At 47.5% G+C, this 16,876-nt stretch overlaps 1 protein-coding gene across 5 annotated transcripts in view; it reads left to right on the top strand.

Annotated features, from left to right (window-relative positions):
• The window catches only part of ATP2B1 (ATPase plasma membrane Ca2+ transporting 1), a 552,666-nt gene that overhangs the window by 442,008 nt on the left and 93,782 nt on the right, over positions 1-16,876 (top strand). For all 5 annotated transcript variants that reach the window (XM_078674265.1, XM_078674263.1, XM_078674267.1 and 2 more), the window contains exon 17: positions 11,474-11,687. In XM_078674265.1, coding sequence (XP_078530391.1) covers positions 11,474-11,687 — 214 coding nt within the window. The remainder of the gene's footprint in view (positions 1-11,473; positions 11,688-16,876) is intronic.

Below are 16,876 nucleotides of genomic sequence, written 5' to 3' on the forward strand. Positions count from 1 at the left end.
TGTACTAACTTTCTGTGTTTACAGGCTGATTGTGCAAAGATGTTAGGGATTAGTTTAGATGTCTATCGTGGGAAATTGGATAAGTATTTGTGATGGATGATTACCCTGTGAAGGAATAATCATAGCCCTTGTCAGGCTGAACCCTTTATGCCGTCAAATTAACCTGCAAAAACAACAGTTGATGGACAGAATGCAGAACAATGTCATACATTCACCCCAGTACAGAGATCTGGGCCTAAATCCATCGTTTTCTTTGCACTCCACACCACCCCAGTTCAGACATGGCCATATGCAAATCAGCCTTGACCCTGTGCCTCATGGGAACAGTCCGGCCCGAACTGCCAAGCCATGTCTTTCCTGGACCGGAATCAAGCATCCTATTACCGGTTTCTGGCTACCAGTCGTCTTCAGCCAGGATAGCTTGACTCCAGTGGTGTGGAGAGCATGGGACTCACGTCTGAGCATACCCATCCCACTCGGGGTGACAAATGCAAAATCAACAGTTGATAGACAGAATGCAGAACAATGTCATACATTCACCCCAGTACAGAGATCTGGGCCTAAATCCATTGGGTTTTTTTTGCACTCCACACCACCCTAGTTCAGACATGGCCATATGCAAATCAGCCTTGACCCTGTGCCTCATGGGAACAGTCCAGCCCGAACTGCCAAGCCATGTCTTTCCTGGACCGGAATCAAGCATCCTAGGACCGGTTTCTGGCTATCAGCCGTCTTCAGCCAGGATAACTTGACTCCAGCGGTGTGGAGAGCATGGGACTCACGTCTGAGCATACCCATCCCACTCGGGGTGACAAATGCAAAAAGAACAGTTGATGGACAGAATGCAGAACAATGTCATACATTCACCCCAGTACAGAGATCTGGGCCTAAATCCATCGGTTTTTTTGCACTCCACACCACCCCAGTTCAGACATGGCCATATGCAAATCAGCCTTGACCCTGTTTCTCATGGGAACAGTCCAGCCCGAACTGCCAAGCCATGTCTTTCCTGGACTGGAATCAAGCATCCTAGGACCTGTTTCTGGCTATCAGCCGTCTTCAGCCAGGATAGCTTGACTCCAGTGGTGTGGAGAGCATGGGACTCACGTCTGAGCATACCCATCCCCCTCGGGGTGACAAATGCAAAAACAACAGTTGATGGACAGAATGCAGAACAATGTCATACATTCACCCTTGAAGCAGGCGTAAGGAGTGACAAACCACGTTATGTATGAGTGGCCCCTGTGCATTGCAGGAGTTGCGTCGCGCTTGCGACGCGACTCCAGCAATGCGCCGCCCATACACCACAAGATGCGTCACGCATCTTCCCTTCCTTGCACCATGGTGCGCCGCATTGTAAATGCGGCGCATCTGTGGTCGTGCAAGGAGGGGATTGCATGACTCATCTGTTCTGGCGCATCCCTGCTGATTTGCAGAGATGCGCCAGAACATGTAAATATGCCCCGATGGATTTAGGCCCAGATCTCTGTACTGGGGTGAATGTATGACATTGTTCTGCATTCTGTCCATCAAGTGTTGTTTTGCATTTGTCAAATTAACCTGAGCCCAGCCCACTGGTAGCTGTGGCACAGAGCAGACTGGCAGAATTTAAAGCAATGAGTAAAGAATTTATGCAGTACCGAAACAATAATAAAGTCAAATGCCAATCAATAAAAATCCTAAACTGAATAGAAACATAGGGTAAAATGTAATATAGTGATGACAAAAATTCAATAAGAGGAAACCGATATGAATCCTGGTCAATCATTTTACCTTCTGACTTGGTCTTTTGAGTCCCAATGTATCACCGAAGTACATTTCTAAAGCCCCCCAGGACCTCAGAGGACTCTCTTAGAGACTCACAGGTTGTCAGGCTGAAGCCAACAACAGGATTCAGTTAGAATAGTTGCCACTGGTAAGCGTAGTATATCAAGGAGACTGCCTCTTGCAGCTTGTTGTTTCACATAAGAGGCCAGCCAGCTGCCCCTTGTAGTCCACTTATTTGTCCTGGGTGCAAGAGGGAGCAAGTACAGTCCTTCAGGGGTCCTCTTTGGTCACAAAAAGATGTCCAGTCCTATGATCTCCAGCAGGTTCAGAGAGTGTTCTGAAGAGGGTAACTGGGGATGAGGTGTTTATGCCTGGCACTAGCTAGTGGGTGGGATTGACTCCTGGGCACCAATTGTGTAAAAGTTCCAAGGGCCAATCCCACCCACTTTTTCAGTAGTCCCTGTTCTGTAGTAGGGGATCTCTGTGTATAGTCATAATCTAGTGAATAGTCCCGCCCATGTGCGTGGACCCCGGAGCAATCAAAAATAATCTCTTAAGGTGTCGAAAAATGCGGAACTGCACAGACACTTAAGAGAGAATTTAAAGACAGATAATGCAGCCTATATCCACAGGCTACACTGTCCAGTACTTCAACTAGAAATTCCACCAAAAATCCACAAACAGCAAAGCCTGTCCAGATTTCCCTTGCTTTAACAGCAAAAAAACCCTGGAATGATAGAGAGAAAGACCTGGACAGACAAGCCCCATAGGCTGCCATTATGTGGCTCAAAACAGGATACTGTGCCTTTAAGAGAACCTTCCAGAACTTCACAGTATCCCAGAATGCGCTGCAGGTCCCTTTTACTTTCAGTTCTTTTTTCCGGCTCCTGCTAGCAGGACCCTGGAGCATTGAGCTCTCCCTTTTGGGATTTGTTTTTGTGATTTCTCACTTTTTCAAGTGTTTTTTGGTGCTTTGTTCAAAGTACTTTGGTTATTTCTTCTTTGGTGTGCTTTTGGGGCAGTCTTTTTGTCGAATATGCCAGCATTATTTGACAAATGCCCGGAGTGTTCCAGGAAGGACAAGACTGACCCACATGAAGTGTGTATCCTCTGCCTTCCCTCCTCTCATAACCCTGATGAGTGTGAGATTTGCCAGGGATTTACCACCAGGACCCTGAGAGACCGAAAGAAGATCAGGCTCCAAGGCATGGAGGAGAGAAGACTGCAAGCAGGAGGTGGGTCTGGGCAGGTTCCACCTGCCAGTGCTGAGGCCTCTGGGGGGCTCCCCAGAGGCAGGAAGTCCAGCAAGCGTCCCCATTCTCCGTCGGCGTCAAATGCACCGACTACGGCGTCGAGAGGGATGACTACAGTCTGTTCCCCGTCTCCCCAGGGCTCTGGGTCGAAGCGGCGTCGACGTTCGATGTCGAGGGATCTGAACAGACTGCCGTCGAGATCACCGGTGACGGTTTCGTCGTCATCCACGTCGGCGTCAAGGACTCGACGTCGACTGGTGGCCCTGCGTCGGCGCTCGCCGTCGTGGCGACACCGCCGTTCGCCTTCGGCAAAAAGGAGAAGGTCGTCGTCGAGAGGATCCTCGGCGTCGAGGGGGCGATCGCCGTCTAGGCGCAAGAGATCGCCGTCGAGGCGCAAGAGATCGCCGTCGAGGCACAGGAAGCCGTCGAGGCGAAGGCGATGGACGTCGAGGCGATGGAGGTCGCCGTCGAGGCGAAATCGTTCGCCGTCGAGGGACAGCCGTTCGCCGTCGAGGAAGCGCAGTTCGACGTCGAGGGGCCGACGCTTGCCGTCAGGTCGCCGTTCTTCGACGCAGGAACGGCGCAGAAGGAGTTTGGGCGCCAGGAGTCAGTCTGCCAGGCGTCAAGTGCCTAGGAGAGACTCTCCCACATCCCAGTCTGATAAGGAGGGCGGGTCACCGGTCTCGGTGTACTCCGTTGCGTATACCCCTCCTAAGCCGGGGACAGTGACGCCTCCTCTTCCACCTCGTTTGCCGAGAGGACTTCCTCCGCGGGTCCCTACCCCGCCTCCTCTTCCACTTCTACCACCTCGGCCTCAGCCCCAGCCTCAGCCTCAACCTCAGCTGCCGGTTGACAACCCTCCCCCACTTCCTCTGAGGTCGGTTTCCCTGCCCAGGTACCCGACTCCTCCGAAGGGGACCCCTCGGCCGAGGGGACCACCCAAGCCACAGTCTCCTGTCCCGGTGGAACCGGCAGGGCGACCAAAGCCACGGAAGTCGCGATCCCGCTCCAGACGGAGAGGGAGGTCGCGCAGTCGTCACAGATCCTCGACGAGGTCAAGACGGCGCCACAGGAGGCGCGGATCACGGTCCCGCACGGGCTCTTCCAGGACAAGGTCCTACTCCCCGACCTTGTCAGACTCCCCGGGGACTAGGGTGTCTCCCGTGGGTGACATCAGCACGTTCCAGGATGTACTCCTGAGGGGTGCAGCGAAATTAGGAATCACGGTGACGGCTCCCACACCTACGACGTCCGTGATCTTTGAGACACTTCACAAGAAACATTTGTCTCGCCCTCTGCTACCGCTCGTGCCAGGCTTGGTAGAGCCAGCGGAGGAGCTGTTCCTTACGCCTGCAGTGACGAGAGCTGCTCCATCCCGTCTGCTGAAGAGGTATAGGGCTCAGGATTCCGACCCGGCTTTTCTAAGGTCTGACCCGGTCCCGGACTCCGTTATAGTGACGGCAGCCAGAAAACGACATTCTACCTCTCCGTCTTCTACCGTGCCTCCGGATAAGGAGAGCCGATGGATCGACTCTAATGGCAGGAAGGCTTGTGGGACGGCGGCTACGGCCATGAAGACCGCTAGCGATACGGCTCTGCTGGGACGGTATGATAGTTCCCTGTGGGAATCTCTCCAGCAGTTCACGGAACTCCTGCCACAAGACAAGAGGGAGGATTTCCTAGAAATCCTGAAGGAAGGGATGCTGGTTTCGAACCAGGTTATCAGCGCGGCTGCGGATGGTTCCTTGTTGGCGGCCCATGGTTACTGTCATGGGATCAACCAGCGACGCCATGCTTGGCTCAGGCTCGCATCACTCAAGCCGGAGGACCAGCAGCGAGTGGATAATCTGCCCTTCTCGGGGGAGACCCTGTTCGGAAAACATGCGGATGATGAGATGGCCCGCATGAAGGCGAAGGCAGAGACTCTGACGGCTGTGGGCTTGGAGAAGCCCAAAGAAAAGAAAGCCTACCGCCCGTTCCAGAGACGGTTCGGGGCGCAGGGCCGAGGGCGAGGACAGGCTTCGGGACAGCAGCAGCAGCAACAGCAGCAGCAGTTCCGGAGGCCCTTCCAGAAACGCCAGAAGGGTAGAGGAGGTCAGCAGTCCTCTACAGCGAACAAGGGCGCTGCCGGGTCTCGACCCTGAGCTGTTACTTCCCCTATATCCGTTACCCGCTCCGGTGGGGGTAAGCGTCCAATTTTTTTCTGGCAGAGTGGAGAAAAATTACTCCGGACAAGTGGGTGCTGAATATTGTTTGCAGTGGATACAGTCTCCGGTTCACCGGCCCGCCTCCATCGATTCCTCCAGTCAGCTCGCAGTTTCAGCTGCGCGAGCTCCAGGCAGAGGCCGATATCCTGTTGAGGAAAAGGGCGATAGAAGACGTACCTCTGTCTCAAAGAGGAAGAGGTCTGTACTCCCGGTTCTTTCTGGTCCGCAAGAAGGACAAGAACGAGTTCAGGCCCATTCTGGATTTGTGACAAGCTAACAAGTGGATTCGCAGAGAGAAGTTTAGCATGCTGTCGTTGCATCAGATTGATCCTCTGCTGCAACAGGGAGACTGGCTGTGTGCCATAGATCCACAGGATGCATACTTCCATGTGCCCATTGCACACAAACACAGGAAGTTCCTGCGATTCCGGATTGAAGTCTGCGCCCAGGACATTCTCGAAGTGCATGGCAGTGGTAGCCGCACACCTAAGGAAGAACAAGGTGTTTGTCTACCCGTACCTGGACGATTGGTTGATCAAGGCTTCCTCCTTCTCGGAAGCTCAAGCGCACTCCCGGAAGACGTGCGTTCTCTTGAACAAGCTGTGGTTGCACATCAACATGTCCAAGTCTGCCCCGACTCCGGTCCAGTGCATACAGTACTTGGGAGCCTCCATCAATACGCTGTCAGCAAGCGTGTCTCCTTAGGAGGAGAGACGATTATCACTCCTTCGGAAGGCTCAGGCTCTTATGACCGCTCCATCTACAACAGTGAGGACGGTGTCTTCTCTACTGGGGTCGATGGCCTCTTGTATCTTCCTCACGCCACACGCACGGCTGCACATGAGACCATTGCAGGAGTGCTTGGAGGATCAGAGGAAAGGATCTTGGGACGACAAGATACGACTGTCTCTGCATGCTCTTCAGTCTCTGAAGTGGTGGTGTTCAGCGGAGAATCTCCTGAGAGGGGTTCCCTTCCACAAGGACATTCCCACGCAGACTATTGTGACGGATGCTTCTCTCCACGGCTGGGGGGCGCACTCCGGAGACCTACAGATTCAAGGGACGTGGTCCCAGATGGAGTCCACGTACCACACCAATTTCCTGGAACTCAGAGCTGTTCACTTGGCACTGAAGGCCTTTCTTCCGTCCTTCCGGACCAACTCTTTGCTTGTTCAGACAGACAATACGACCACGATGTATTACCTCAACAAGCAGGGGGGGGTCAAGATCGCGCACTCTGTCGCAGGAGGCGCAGGCGATCTGGCACTGGCTTCTGGCCAGAGGACTGACGATAACGGCCACCCATCTACCAGGTGTGCAGAATGTTCAGGCAGACGCACTGAGCAGACTGATCCAGGAAAACCACGAATGGGTCATAAACGGCAAAGTACTAGGAGAAGTCTTCGCAAGGTGGGGGACTCCAGACGTAGGTCTGTTCGCCACCGCCAAAAACAGCAAATGCCAAGACTTCGCCTCCAGGTACTACCAACCAGGGACGCTGGGGAATGCGCTATGGATCAACTGGTCGAGCAGCTTTCTGTACGCTTTTCCACCCATTCCCCTGATTCCGGCGGTGCTCATCAAACTGTCCCAGTCCAGGGCGCGGATGATCCTGATTGCCCCGGAATGGCCCAGACAGTGGTGGTTCACGGACCTGCTTCACCGGTCGCTCCTTCCTCACATACGGCTGCCGTGCAGGCCGGACCTTCTCACGAAGTTCAGGGGGCAGATGTTGCACCCCAACCTCTCGTCTCTGAGTTTGGCGGCATGGCTCCTGAGATAGTGCAATATGGTCATCTGAATCTACCAGAAGATTGCATGGACATACTGAAGGAGGCTAAGCGACCTTCCACTAGGACTTCTTATGCTTACAAGTGGAAGAGGTTTTGTATCTGGTGCAAGTCTAAGAACTATGACCCGATGACATGTAAGGAAGATGTCATCCTTCCATATCTTCTACATCTGGCGCAGTCTGGCCTTAATATCCATTCCATTAAGGTTCATCTGGCTGCTTTGACTGCCTACAGGAAATGCCCTTCACAGACTTTCTTCTTTCAGATCCCTGTGATCAAAGACTTTTTGGAAGGCTTGAAGAAAGTGTTCCCTCCTGTCCGGCTTCCTTCGCCTTCATGGGAATTGAATGTGGTGCTGTCCAGATTGATGAAGGAGCCTTTTGAACCTATTCATAAGGCTTCGTTGCAGCCCCTATCCTGGAAGGCGGCGTTCCTCGTGGCTATTACATCGGCCCGCAGGGTGAGTGAAATTCAGGCGTTGTGTTGCCAAAAACCTTATACTGTATTTCATGCTGCTAAGGTTGTTATGCGTACTCACCCTAAATTTCTTCCTAAAGTTATATCTGACTTTCATGTTAACCAGACCATAACTTTACCTACGTTTTTTCAGAATCCTTCCTCTCCAGCGGAAAGGTCCTTGCATTCCCTGGATGTCAGGAGGGTGTTGAAATTTTATCTGGATAAAACCAAGGATATTCGTAGGTCAGACCAATTGTTTATCAATTATGGATCAGTCAGGACAGGTCTTGCTACCTCTAAACAGTCCATTTCTAGGTGGATTGTGTCCTGTATACAGTTGTGTTACCAAAAAGCTGGTAAGACCTTAGGGGGTAAACCTAAGGCTCATTCCACCAGGGGCAAAGCTGCCACGACTGCTTTGCTCCGTAATGTTCCAATTGCAGAAATCTGCAAGGCGGCCACTTGGAAGTCGGTCCATACCTTTGCTAAGCATTACTGCCTGGACACTGATGCCAGGGCAGACGCTCAGGTTGGGCAGGCTTCCCTGCGAAATCTGTTCGCACAGTAGTGGTGTTGTTTCTCTTTTCTCCACCGCCGCTTTGGTGTGGGGATGGGCTTGCCATTCTATTCACTAGATTATGACTATACACAGAGATCCCCTACTACAGAAGGAGTAGTTTCTGTCCTGTAACTCCAGTTCTGTTCAAAAAGAACTGCAAGTAAAAGGGACCTGCAGTGCATTCTGGGATACTGTGAAGTTCTGGAAGGTTCTCTTAAAGGCACAGTATCCTGTTTTGAGCCACATAATGGCAGCCTATGGGGCTTGTCTGTCCAGGTCTTTCTCTCTATCATTCCAGAGGGTTTTTGCTGTTAAAGCAAGGGAAATCTGGACAGGCTTTGCTGTTTGTGGATTTTTGGTGGAATTTCTAGTTGAAGTACTGGACAGTGTAGCCTGTGGATATAGGCTGCATTATCTGTCTTTAAATTCTCTCTTAAGTGTCTGTGCAGTTCCGCATTTTTCGACACCTTAAGAGATTATTTTTGATTGCTCCGGGGTCCACGCACATGGGCGGGACTATTCACTAGATTATGACTATAACAGAGCTCTTCGGGGTCCGGTCGAGGGTAGATGCAGGTACACAGCGGGTGCCGAGCGTCGAGGGCGGTGTGCCAATTACGTTCCCACCCCCCTCCTGTGACCTATGGTGAGAATCCTTCACACCACGAAAGTGCAGAAACCCTTAAGCTGGAAGCCTCCTAAACCAGGAGTAATTAGGAAGACATTCTTTCCTTCCTAATTTTTTGCACTACACACTTTTTTGTTAATTTTCACTTTCACGCCCCTAGGTAAGGGTGGGCCTTAGCGCGTCCATTCCGCCAGGGTTTAGCACACGCAGAGTCCTGATGAATGCCAGGTAAATTCATACCGTTTCGTGGCTGAAACATGTCGACTGATATTTAGGAAACTACCACTCATTAATTGTGGACAAATTTCCAACACATAAATTTTTATAATCCTGTCCTTAGTGATCATTAAAATAAAGTCAATTTTGATACACTACGGACTGTTTTTAATCATCCACCACTCACTAGTTTCTTTTCTTTTCACAACACTGCCTGAACTCACCAACCCGCTCCGCAGTAAATCTGGCGTTGCAGCACACCAAAGAGACACTCGGTCTCTTTGGTGGGGCCCGATGATGAAGCATGTCATCACTAGGTGGTGAGTGAGGGCTTTCTTTAACGTCTTAAGTGAAGCCGTTTACTTGCTCCTTTTTGTGGTCGAAAATAACCATTGGACACTCTTTTCTTGTTTATTGGCTATTACCGGGGAATTAGAGTGTCACTCTACTCTCCCTGCCTCTCCTTTTGTTGAGGCGTATAACAGAGATACCCCTACTACAGAACTGGAGTTACAGGACAGAAACTACTCCTTCGCCTTATTGCAAAGAGACACAAAATGCCATGTGTCCGGGTGTTTTAAAGATTGTGAAAGTCTTTGGCCACACCAACCTTGGACTCAGACGGGGAGTTGTGCATGTGAGGAGTGTACTCCCATATCCAACACTAAAATCCAATTTTAATCGGGCGCTATAATCACAGCTAACTAGGAGACAGACGTCTGGTAGTATGAAAGCAGGCCCCTTCAGCAACTAGATAGGGAATACACAAGAACTGTCTTGGCATCCTGTTTTATCCCTTTCAAGAGCACCCCAAGGTTTACACATGTCTCAATAGACCTATCAAGTAGGTCTTGATAGTGTGGTGTTACAGTTGCCCTCAGCCCCACTCTGAAAATCTGTGGAGTTAAAAATAGTTATCTCTGCCTTTTCAGGTCAGCCTATTGTTTGCTCCTGGTTTGCATTTCACACCTTGTTCATACCTATTCAAGGCTGAGCACAGGTTGAATGCTGGAAGAGGCTCATGCGAATTAGCCTTCTGACAGTTCAGGCAGGTAAAAGGCAACTTTCTAAAAATTAAGTTTCCTTAATATTTATTAAAAATCTGACTTCACCATTGTATTGCATTTTTAATAATTATTAAGAATGTTTTCATTATTTTTCTAGCTGGGCTCATTCCAGAGATACAGCATTAGTATTTTAATCTACACTCAGGTTTCTACATAGGACTGCTAGGCCCACCACAATGGAAATAGTTTGTAGGGCCTTGTCACAGGAGGGACATTGCAATAGTAGTTTCCTACATGTTCACTTTCAATACAATGCACCTTACCAGTTACAAGGCTTACATGGGGTGACTTACTAATATTTAAAAGGGAGATTTTTACCTGCCAAAAAGGGTTAATTAAACAGGTAGCACCACTGGTTTTACAATGCAGCAATCAGGCTACAGTCGTAGAACTGAAGCGATATTTCCTTTTGTCATACTATTGGGTGGCACATTAAGTTCTGTAGTCCACAGGTAGGAATGTACTTTTTATGTCACTGGTGTATTTCTGCGCACATACTATGACCGTATTGAAAGGTTAAAAACTTCAATCTGGGTTTTGCCAATTTCTCCTTGTTTTAGGGATCAGAGCACATACACTGGGCACCTGACTGCAGTGCCACATTGTGCAAAGTTTAAAAACCAAGACTAAAATAGGGTCCAGGAAAAGGTGAAACATCTGGGGTTGTCCGTGCAGAAAAGGCAGATTTCCTACTTCGGTTATTCCGGTTTCATTTCACGGTGTCAAGTTATATGTATTCAGGGCTTTAAGTGGGTCGGGTCTCACCGGTGTTGAGCGCCGGCAGTTTTTTAAAGTTGGCCTCGAAACGGGCCTCTGTCGGGCTCTGTTTTTTGCCCTGGCACAGGCGGTCTGTTTTTTGCTGGACTGCAGTGACAGCAGGCACATAAATGTGTGCTTGCTCACACTGCTCACTTCTCACTGATGGCGAATTTATGGCATAACGTCATTGTCTCTCTGGATTTCCCTTCTCTTTTTGAAACTCAGGAGCAGCAACATTGTTGTGCTGTCACCAGGGCTGTAAGTGGAAGCTTTTTCAATATTATATGCAAGCCATCGTTGCTGCTTATTTATCTTATGCAACTAACAACCATTAACAAAGGCAACAGCCCTAACATATTGTAGGTATAATGTTATTTGTTGTATCATATATCTGGATGCAATGACAGAAACAGCAAAATAAAAGTTGGACGGTACACTATGCTAAGCACAGGTTTTTAGCTCGTGTGTTTTTAAGCCATGCCCTTAATTACATTGGCCACGCCCCTTTAAGAGACCCCCAGTTTTTTCATCCCACTTAAAGCCCTGTATATATTAATAGGGCTCCTCTTGTTTTTTCAATGCTCTGTGCATGGGGTCAATTGGGAGGGCCACAATCTCCTATGAGAAGTGTGAACTGCTAATGTTGAAGCTGTCATGCTGCTCGAATTGCTCTCCATAACATGACTTTTCTTTCCCTGTCATTTCTAGGTATTTAAAGATGCTCTGTTCTGGTTGTCCTCTTTTAAACGTAATTTCTTCTTTCAGGACTCTCCACTGAAAGCCGTGCAGATGCTTTGGGTAAATCTCATAATGGACACTTTAGCATCTCTTGCTTTGGCCACTGAACCTCCTACAGAATCTCTCTTGCTCCGAAGGCCTTATGGTAGAAATAAGCCTCTCATCTCTCGAACAATGATGAAAAATATATTGGGACATGCCGTCTACCAACTAGTTGTAGTTTTTACGCTTTTGTTTGCTGGTAAGTAATGTTTATACACTTTACACTTAGACAGCTCTTAACCTGAATTGTTACCGGAAAATGTACTATTTTTCACGTCATGGAGAGTTACAATGGCATTTAAATTGTGTTAAAAAATAACATTTTGTTTGGGGAAATTAGGACGCGCTTTGCTCCTTTGGGATGGAGGAAGGTGGAGCTTATTTCATGCTTATCCTGGAGCTGGCTAAACGAATTGTTTACTCCTAATATCATAATAATGAAGATAGTTTTATCATTCAAAAATATTAGTGTTTGGTGAGATTTTGCCCATTATTGCATTCAGTGTAGCACTTAGGTCATGATTATTTTTTCAGTTAGTGCACATTAAATATTGTCTTTGGGACTATTGAAAACATGATGTAAGAAGCTCAAAATTGAAACAAGCAGAATAGAAAGGGGTGTTTTTTACTCCACGTCACAATCTCTTGATAAAGCATCAGGACCGTCATAACGGGAGGGCATCTGGGGTTCTTTGCTACAGACCCATTGATTGTTGGTGTGTACACGTTTGTATGACAGCATCTGTTTAGATATAAAAGCAGGCATAACCAGCTTCTTAGTGAGGCTGCTATCTGACACCACAAAGTGGAGCCAAATATTATTTTCCAGTTCCCAAACTTACCTATTTCTTTACTTATGAACTGCATTTTTGGTGAGCAACCAGTCTGAGCTCCAGAGTATTTTTGCCTCCTGCCCTACAAAAAGATTTTATTTATTGACACGTTTTCAAGTGCGATGTACACCACAGGTTTATGCGCTGGTAGAATTGTACATACGTAACTCAATGAGTAAAACTGAAAAGAATTCAGTATGTAAAAGTTATCCAACACCACAGTGGTCCATGTGTGTTGAGACTTGCAAGTTCTGGCCAGTAAACAGGCTGCAGCATGCATTACAACTTTGAGGATCCATTGAAGGGTTGCCACCCTGCGAATCCTCCTTTTAAGGCTATTGCTGCCTGGATGGTATGGGCATGGTATGATATGTGGTATTGTAATATTTGTTTGATACCCTCAGATGCTCCTTAAACAAGAAAATTCAAAAGTAGGGTTCAACAAAGGGCCACAGGTTTGCAAAGTACACTACTACTGGTGCTCTATTACAGTTGGTTTATCGTTTTCCTCTTTCAGATTATTTCTTATACCTTATGTCAAATCTTCAGTTCTCCCATCTACAGTTAATGTTGGAATCGGTTTTAGTTTTGGACAGGGCACAGAAATTAATTTGCCTATATCATGCTGCAGCATCTCAGGACCGTCAAGTTTAATGCAAGATATCTCTGGGGGGGAAACATTGACCTATAACTGCATCTTGCTGACCAATAGGGTCTTTGGAAATTGATAGGAAATTAAATTCTAAATTGTTGTATGATAAATAAAAGGATGGCTTCTCCCTGTGTTGTGTAGTTGGCACATAACTAAATTATCCAGGTGACTGACCTAATTCTAGAACGTCTTGTATTAAGCATCCGGGATAGCTAGCAGAGCTGGAATTGCAACTGCTTGGGCACTAACAAGTTGAACTTGCTGCGGCTCTGACATTTGCATCTAGAAGACTTCCTATTTACCAGCCATTGAGTGTCATTGTGGCATAGATTAAAGAGGAGACTAAAGATCATTGGAAAATGGCTGAAATGTATGAGAATGGAAGGTCTTGAATATTAATATTTGCCCTTAAAATTTAGGGCACGTGTGAAGGTGCAGGTAGAACGGATTCATGATGGGACTTAAGGGCAATACTAAGCTTCTCATTGAAGAATGTCCACAGGGATCTGACTAATATCTGCAGGAGATGGATCTTCCTAGACTCACATCTGCTTACTTGGACCAGTTTTCTAGGCCTATCCAGTCATTAGTGCTCTGGTGGCTGGGAAGGCCTCGGCCTGGGTGATGATCATCTCATTTACTCTTTTAGCTTAGCTGCTCGATTGGGAAAGATGGTCACTCTGGGTAGAGTTCTTTGGACACCGTCATTGTCCACTTGAATGCTTTTACCCCTTTTTCACCTGAATCCCTGCTCATCACCTGTGATCGAATGACTCAAGCTCTCAGATGGACTATTGTTTGCCCAAATGTGTTATGTTGCGTTAGATGCTATTGCACCGGCTACAATATGCCTCCTTACTCTTTGATACGGCCACCATTCAACTTCTTAGAAACAAACTCTTATTTGACTGAAGCAGCCACCATCAGCTCCCCTCATTTCCCCTTTACTGCATGAAAAAGAGGTGAATCGCAAACTTTCGCTAACTTGTACATGAAAACAATCTCCTCGACCCTAATCAGACGGAGTAATAGATGTATGTGTACGGTATTTAGCAACTGTCTAGACTGGGCGTTGCACTTGGTGCAGTTCTGGGTCAGATTAGATGTGTAATGACGTGGAGGGATGTGTAATGACGTGGAGGGAACAGCAGCTTTGATTCCTTTGGCCCTCCGAGCGGCATTCAGTACTGTCCCACTCTCTTTTCATATCCCCCCCTCCTTCACTCTTCCCTTGGTTGACCTCATTCTGTTTAGCTGTTGCCTTCTGGTTTCACTCCCTATCCTCCTGTCCATTCCTCCTTCCAGCCACCGACTTCTGTTGTTCTTCAGGGTGCCTCCTTTCTGAAGCTAGACGCAAACACAGCTTTTACTAGAAAAAAAATTCCAGCAGTGTCTCCTTAGTGATCGCCAGCTGATGAATGAAATCCCTCCTAAACTGAATTTGGATAAACCCAAAATCGCTAACTCCTTCTACAGCTGCCCTCCGTGTAGGGGTTTAGTTTAGTGCGACCAGTCTTGTTCTAGGCTTCTGTGGCTTAATAATGGTACCAGCTTCTTCTGTTTGGAAATCCTTGAGATGTTCCTAGCTTTGCTCCCTTTTTCTTCTCTCATTTGGCCTTCATCCTAACCATCAGTGGGTCCCTCCCACCTGTAGTGTTGTAATGCTTTGTATTGAGATCTGCCTACCCACGTGGTACACAGCTTGCACGTTGGTTTAAAGGCTGCGGGGTTCTTCCTGGGCTTCCCCACAGAGCACCAGTTTCTAATGTTACCAGACTGCACTGACTTCCACTTGCCAAGAGGGCTGTTGGTATTTGTGGCAAAGCTGCGAAGAACATTGGCCCTCTCGTCTTGAGGAAACTGCGGGTCTCTTATCTCCCTCCACTCTTCTTCAGGCGAACTTTTCACTCTGGACTGTTCCCATGAGGCACAGGGTCAGAGCTGATTTGCATATAGCCAGTGTCTAACCCAGGGTGGTGTGGAGTGCAAAAAAACGATGGATTTAGGCCCAGATCCTTGTACTGGGGTGAATGTATGACATTGTTCTACATTCTGTCCATCAACTGTGGTTTTTGGAACTTTTCACTGTGCCTGCTCTGTGCAGGGCCCTCCTTAAAGTGCTCAGAACTGTCCCTGCGCTCTCGCTATCGAAAGTCACATTAATCTTATCTTTAGGAAATCGAGTGAAACCCGGCCCTTCTCTAGATAAGATGTTGCTGCGTCTCTCCTCCCAGCACCAGGACGCCCACGCGGGGCATCGTGCATTTCAGCAAAATCAGTAAACCTAGAAATGCAAATGAAGTTGCACTAGAAACAGAGCGAGGTGGTAACAAATAAATAGTCAGCACTTCCATTGTGTTTGCAATTATTAGATAGCCAATGTAAAAGCGTGCTCAATGAAAGCACTGTGCCACCAAAGCAGTGTTACTCTGTATAGGGAAAAAAACTTTTCCATATACTTACATAATCAAAATTACAATTCCGAGCACAGCACCAAGGTCATTTAAAACTGACTCTGTTGTCAGTTTAATTTTAATTTCAATAATACAAGGAAAATAAGGTGGACAGAATAATTATTTAGTCCACATGTAAATACAAAGTTAAGTTCGTTCTTGATTCGTTGACACGTACTTAGAGCGTAGATGCAGACAGCCGACACGTGTTTCGTTGTGTAGACGACTCAAGGCTTCAATTGTAACTGTTTCATTTGTGATTGTTAAATTCAAGACCGGTTCAAATCCCCTTGGTGTACTGGGGAATTAGGACATCACAAGCTTCAAAAATATCCTAGGTGCAGCGGATAATGTCCCAAGTTCAAAGGTTGTCTCTCAAATGCGAGAGTGACTTATAAAGGCTAGGGTCTGTGGTACCCACTGCGATAGACGAGACTACGATCCTAAAATTCCATTTCAAAAGTAAGGTGTCCATAGTTGATGCGGGGCAGCTCGTGTGTAGAGTGCTCCCGGCTTCCCTCGGAGAAGTCCTCATGCAATGCAAATGATGGACTGGCATTTTAATGTTTTCATCATCCTCAATTGAGGTTTTTTTAAACAAATATATATTTTTAAAATATAGACTTCGATGGAATTTTCTTTATAAATGCAATATCCTGTTTGACATTAGCTGTAAGGTCTTAACATTTTGTGCTTTTGGTGAGGTAATATGCTCCTCAGATGTATTGGACGTCGTTGCTTTCTTGCTGATCCTTTGCCTGCTGGATAGAAGTTAAAAAGCTGAAAGATTAACAGAACTTTTGTGTCCCGAGGCTCCTACTCCAGAGGTGCGGGTTCTATTTGGCGTTAGCTTTCTATTTAGGTAACTCCCCATCTTAAAAATCAACTCTGTATGATACTTTATCTGCACTGTTAGTGTGTTCTGTTTAAATGGAGATGCTATCAAAATGCATTGTGTTCCACAAATGCTTGTCATCTTTCTCAATTTCCATAAAGGGTTTTTGACGATGTAAACCGCGTGTGTTGCTTCACTTTGTATTCTATGAAGAATACACTGGGTCTCATGCAGTTTGAGTTTGCATGCGCTCAGCTCTATTTTGTTGATTGTGATGGGTTATCTTTGCATGGCTAAATTGTGGACTGACCAGCCTCCTCCACCTTTTCCTCGGTGGAGCATTGCATTGATGGACTGTTAGGATAGGGAGACGAGTACATCTGGCACTGCTTCATTCACTCTGATTTCTTTTTTTTTTTGCAGAGTTTTATATAGCGCGGACTTGACCCGAATCAGGTATCAGAGCGCTTTACATAGCATGAGGACACACATTCATTTTTGTTAGGCACAGGGAGATAAAGTGATTTGCCCAGAATCACAGGATGTTTAGCGTCGTTCCCGAGACTCGAACCCAGATCCCCAAGTCCGAGGTCGAGCGCCCTAGCCGTAAGGCCA

Source organism: Lissotriton helveticus, chromosome 1_1, assembly GCF_964261635.1.
Source record: "Lissotriton helveticus chromosome 1_1, aLisHel1.1, whole genome shotgun sequence".
Classification (NCBI taxonomy): Eukaryota; Metazoa; Chordata; class Amphibia; order Caudata; family Salamandridae; genus Lissotriton; species Lissotriton helveticus.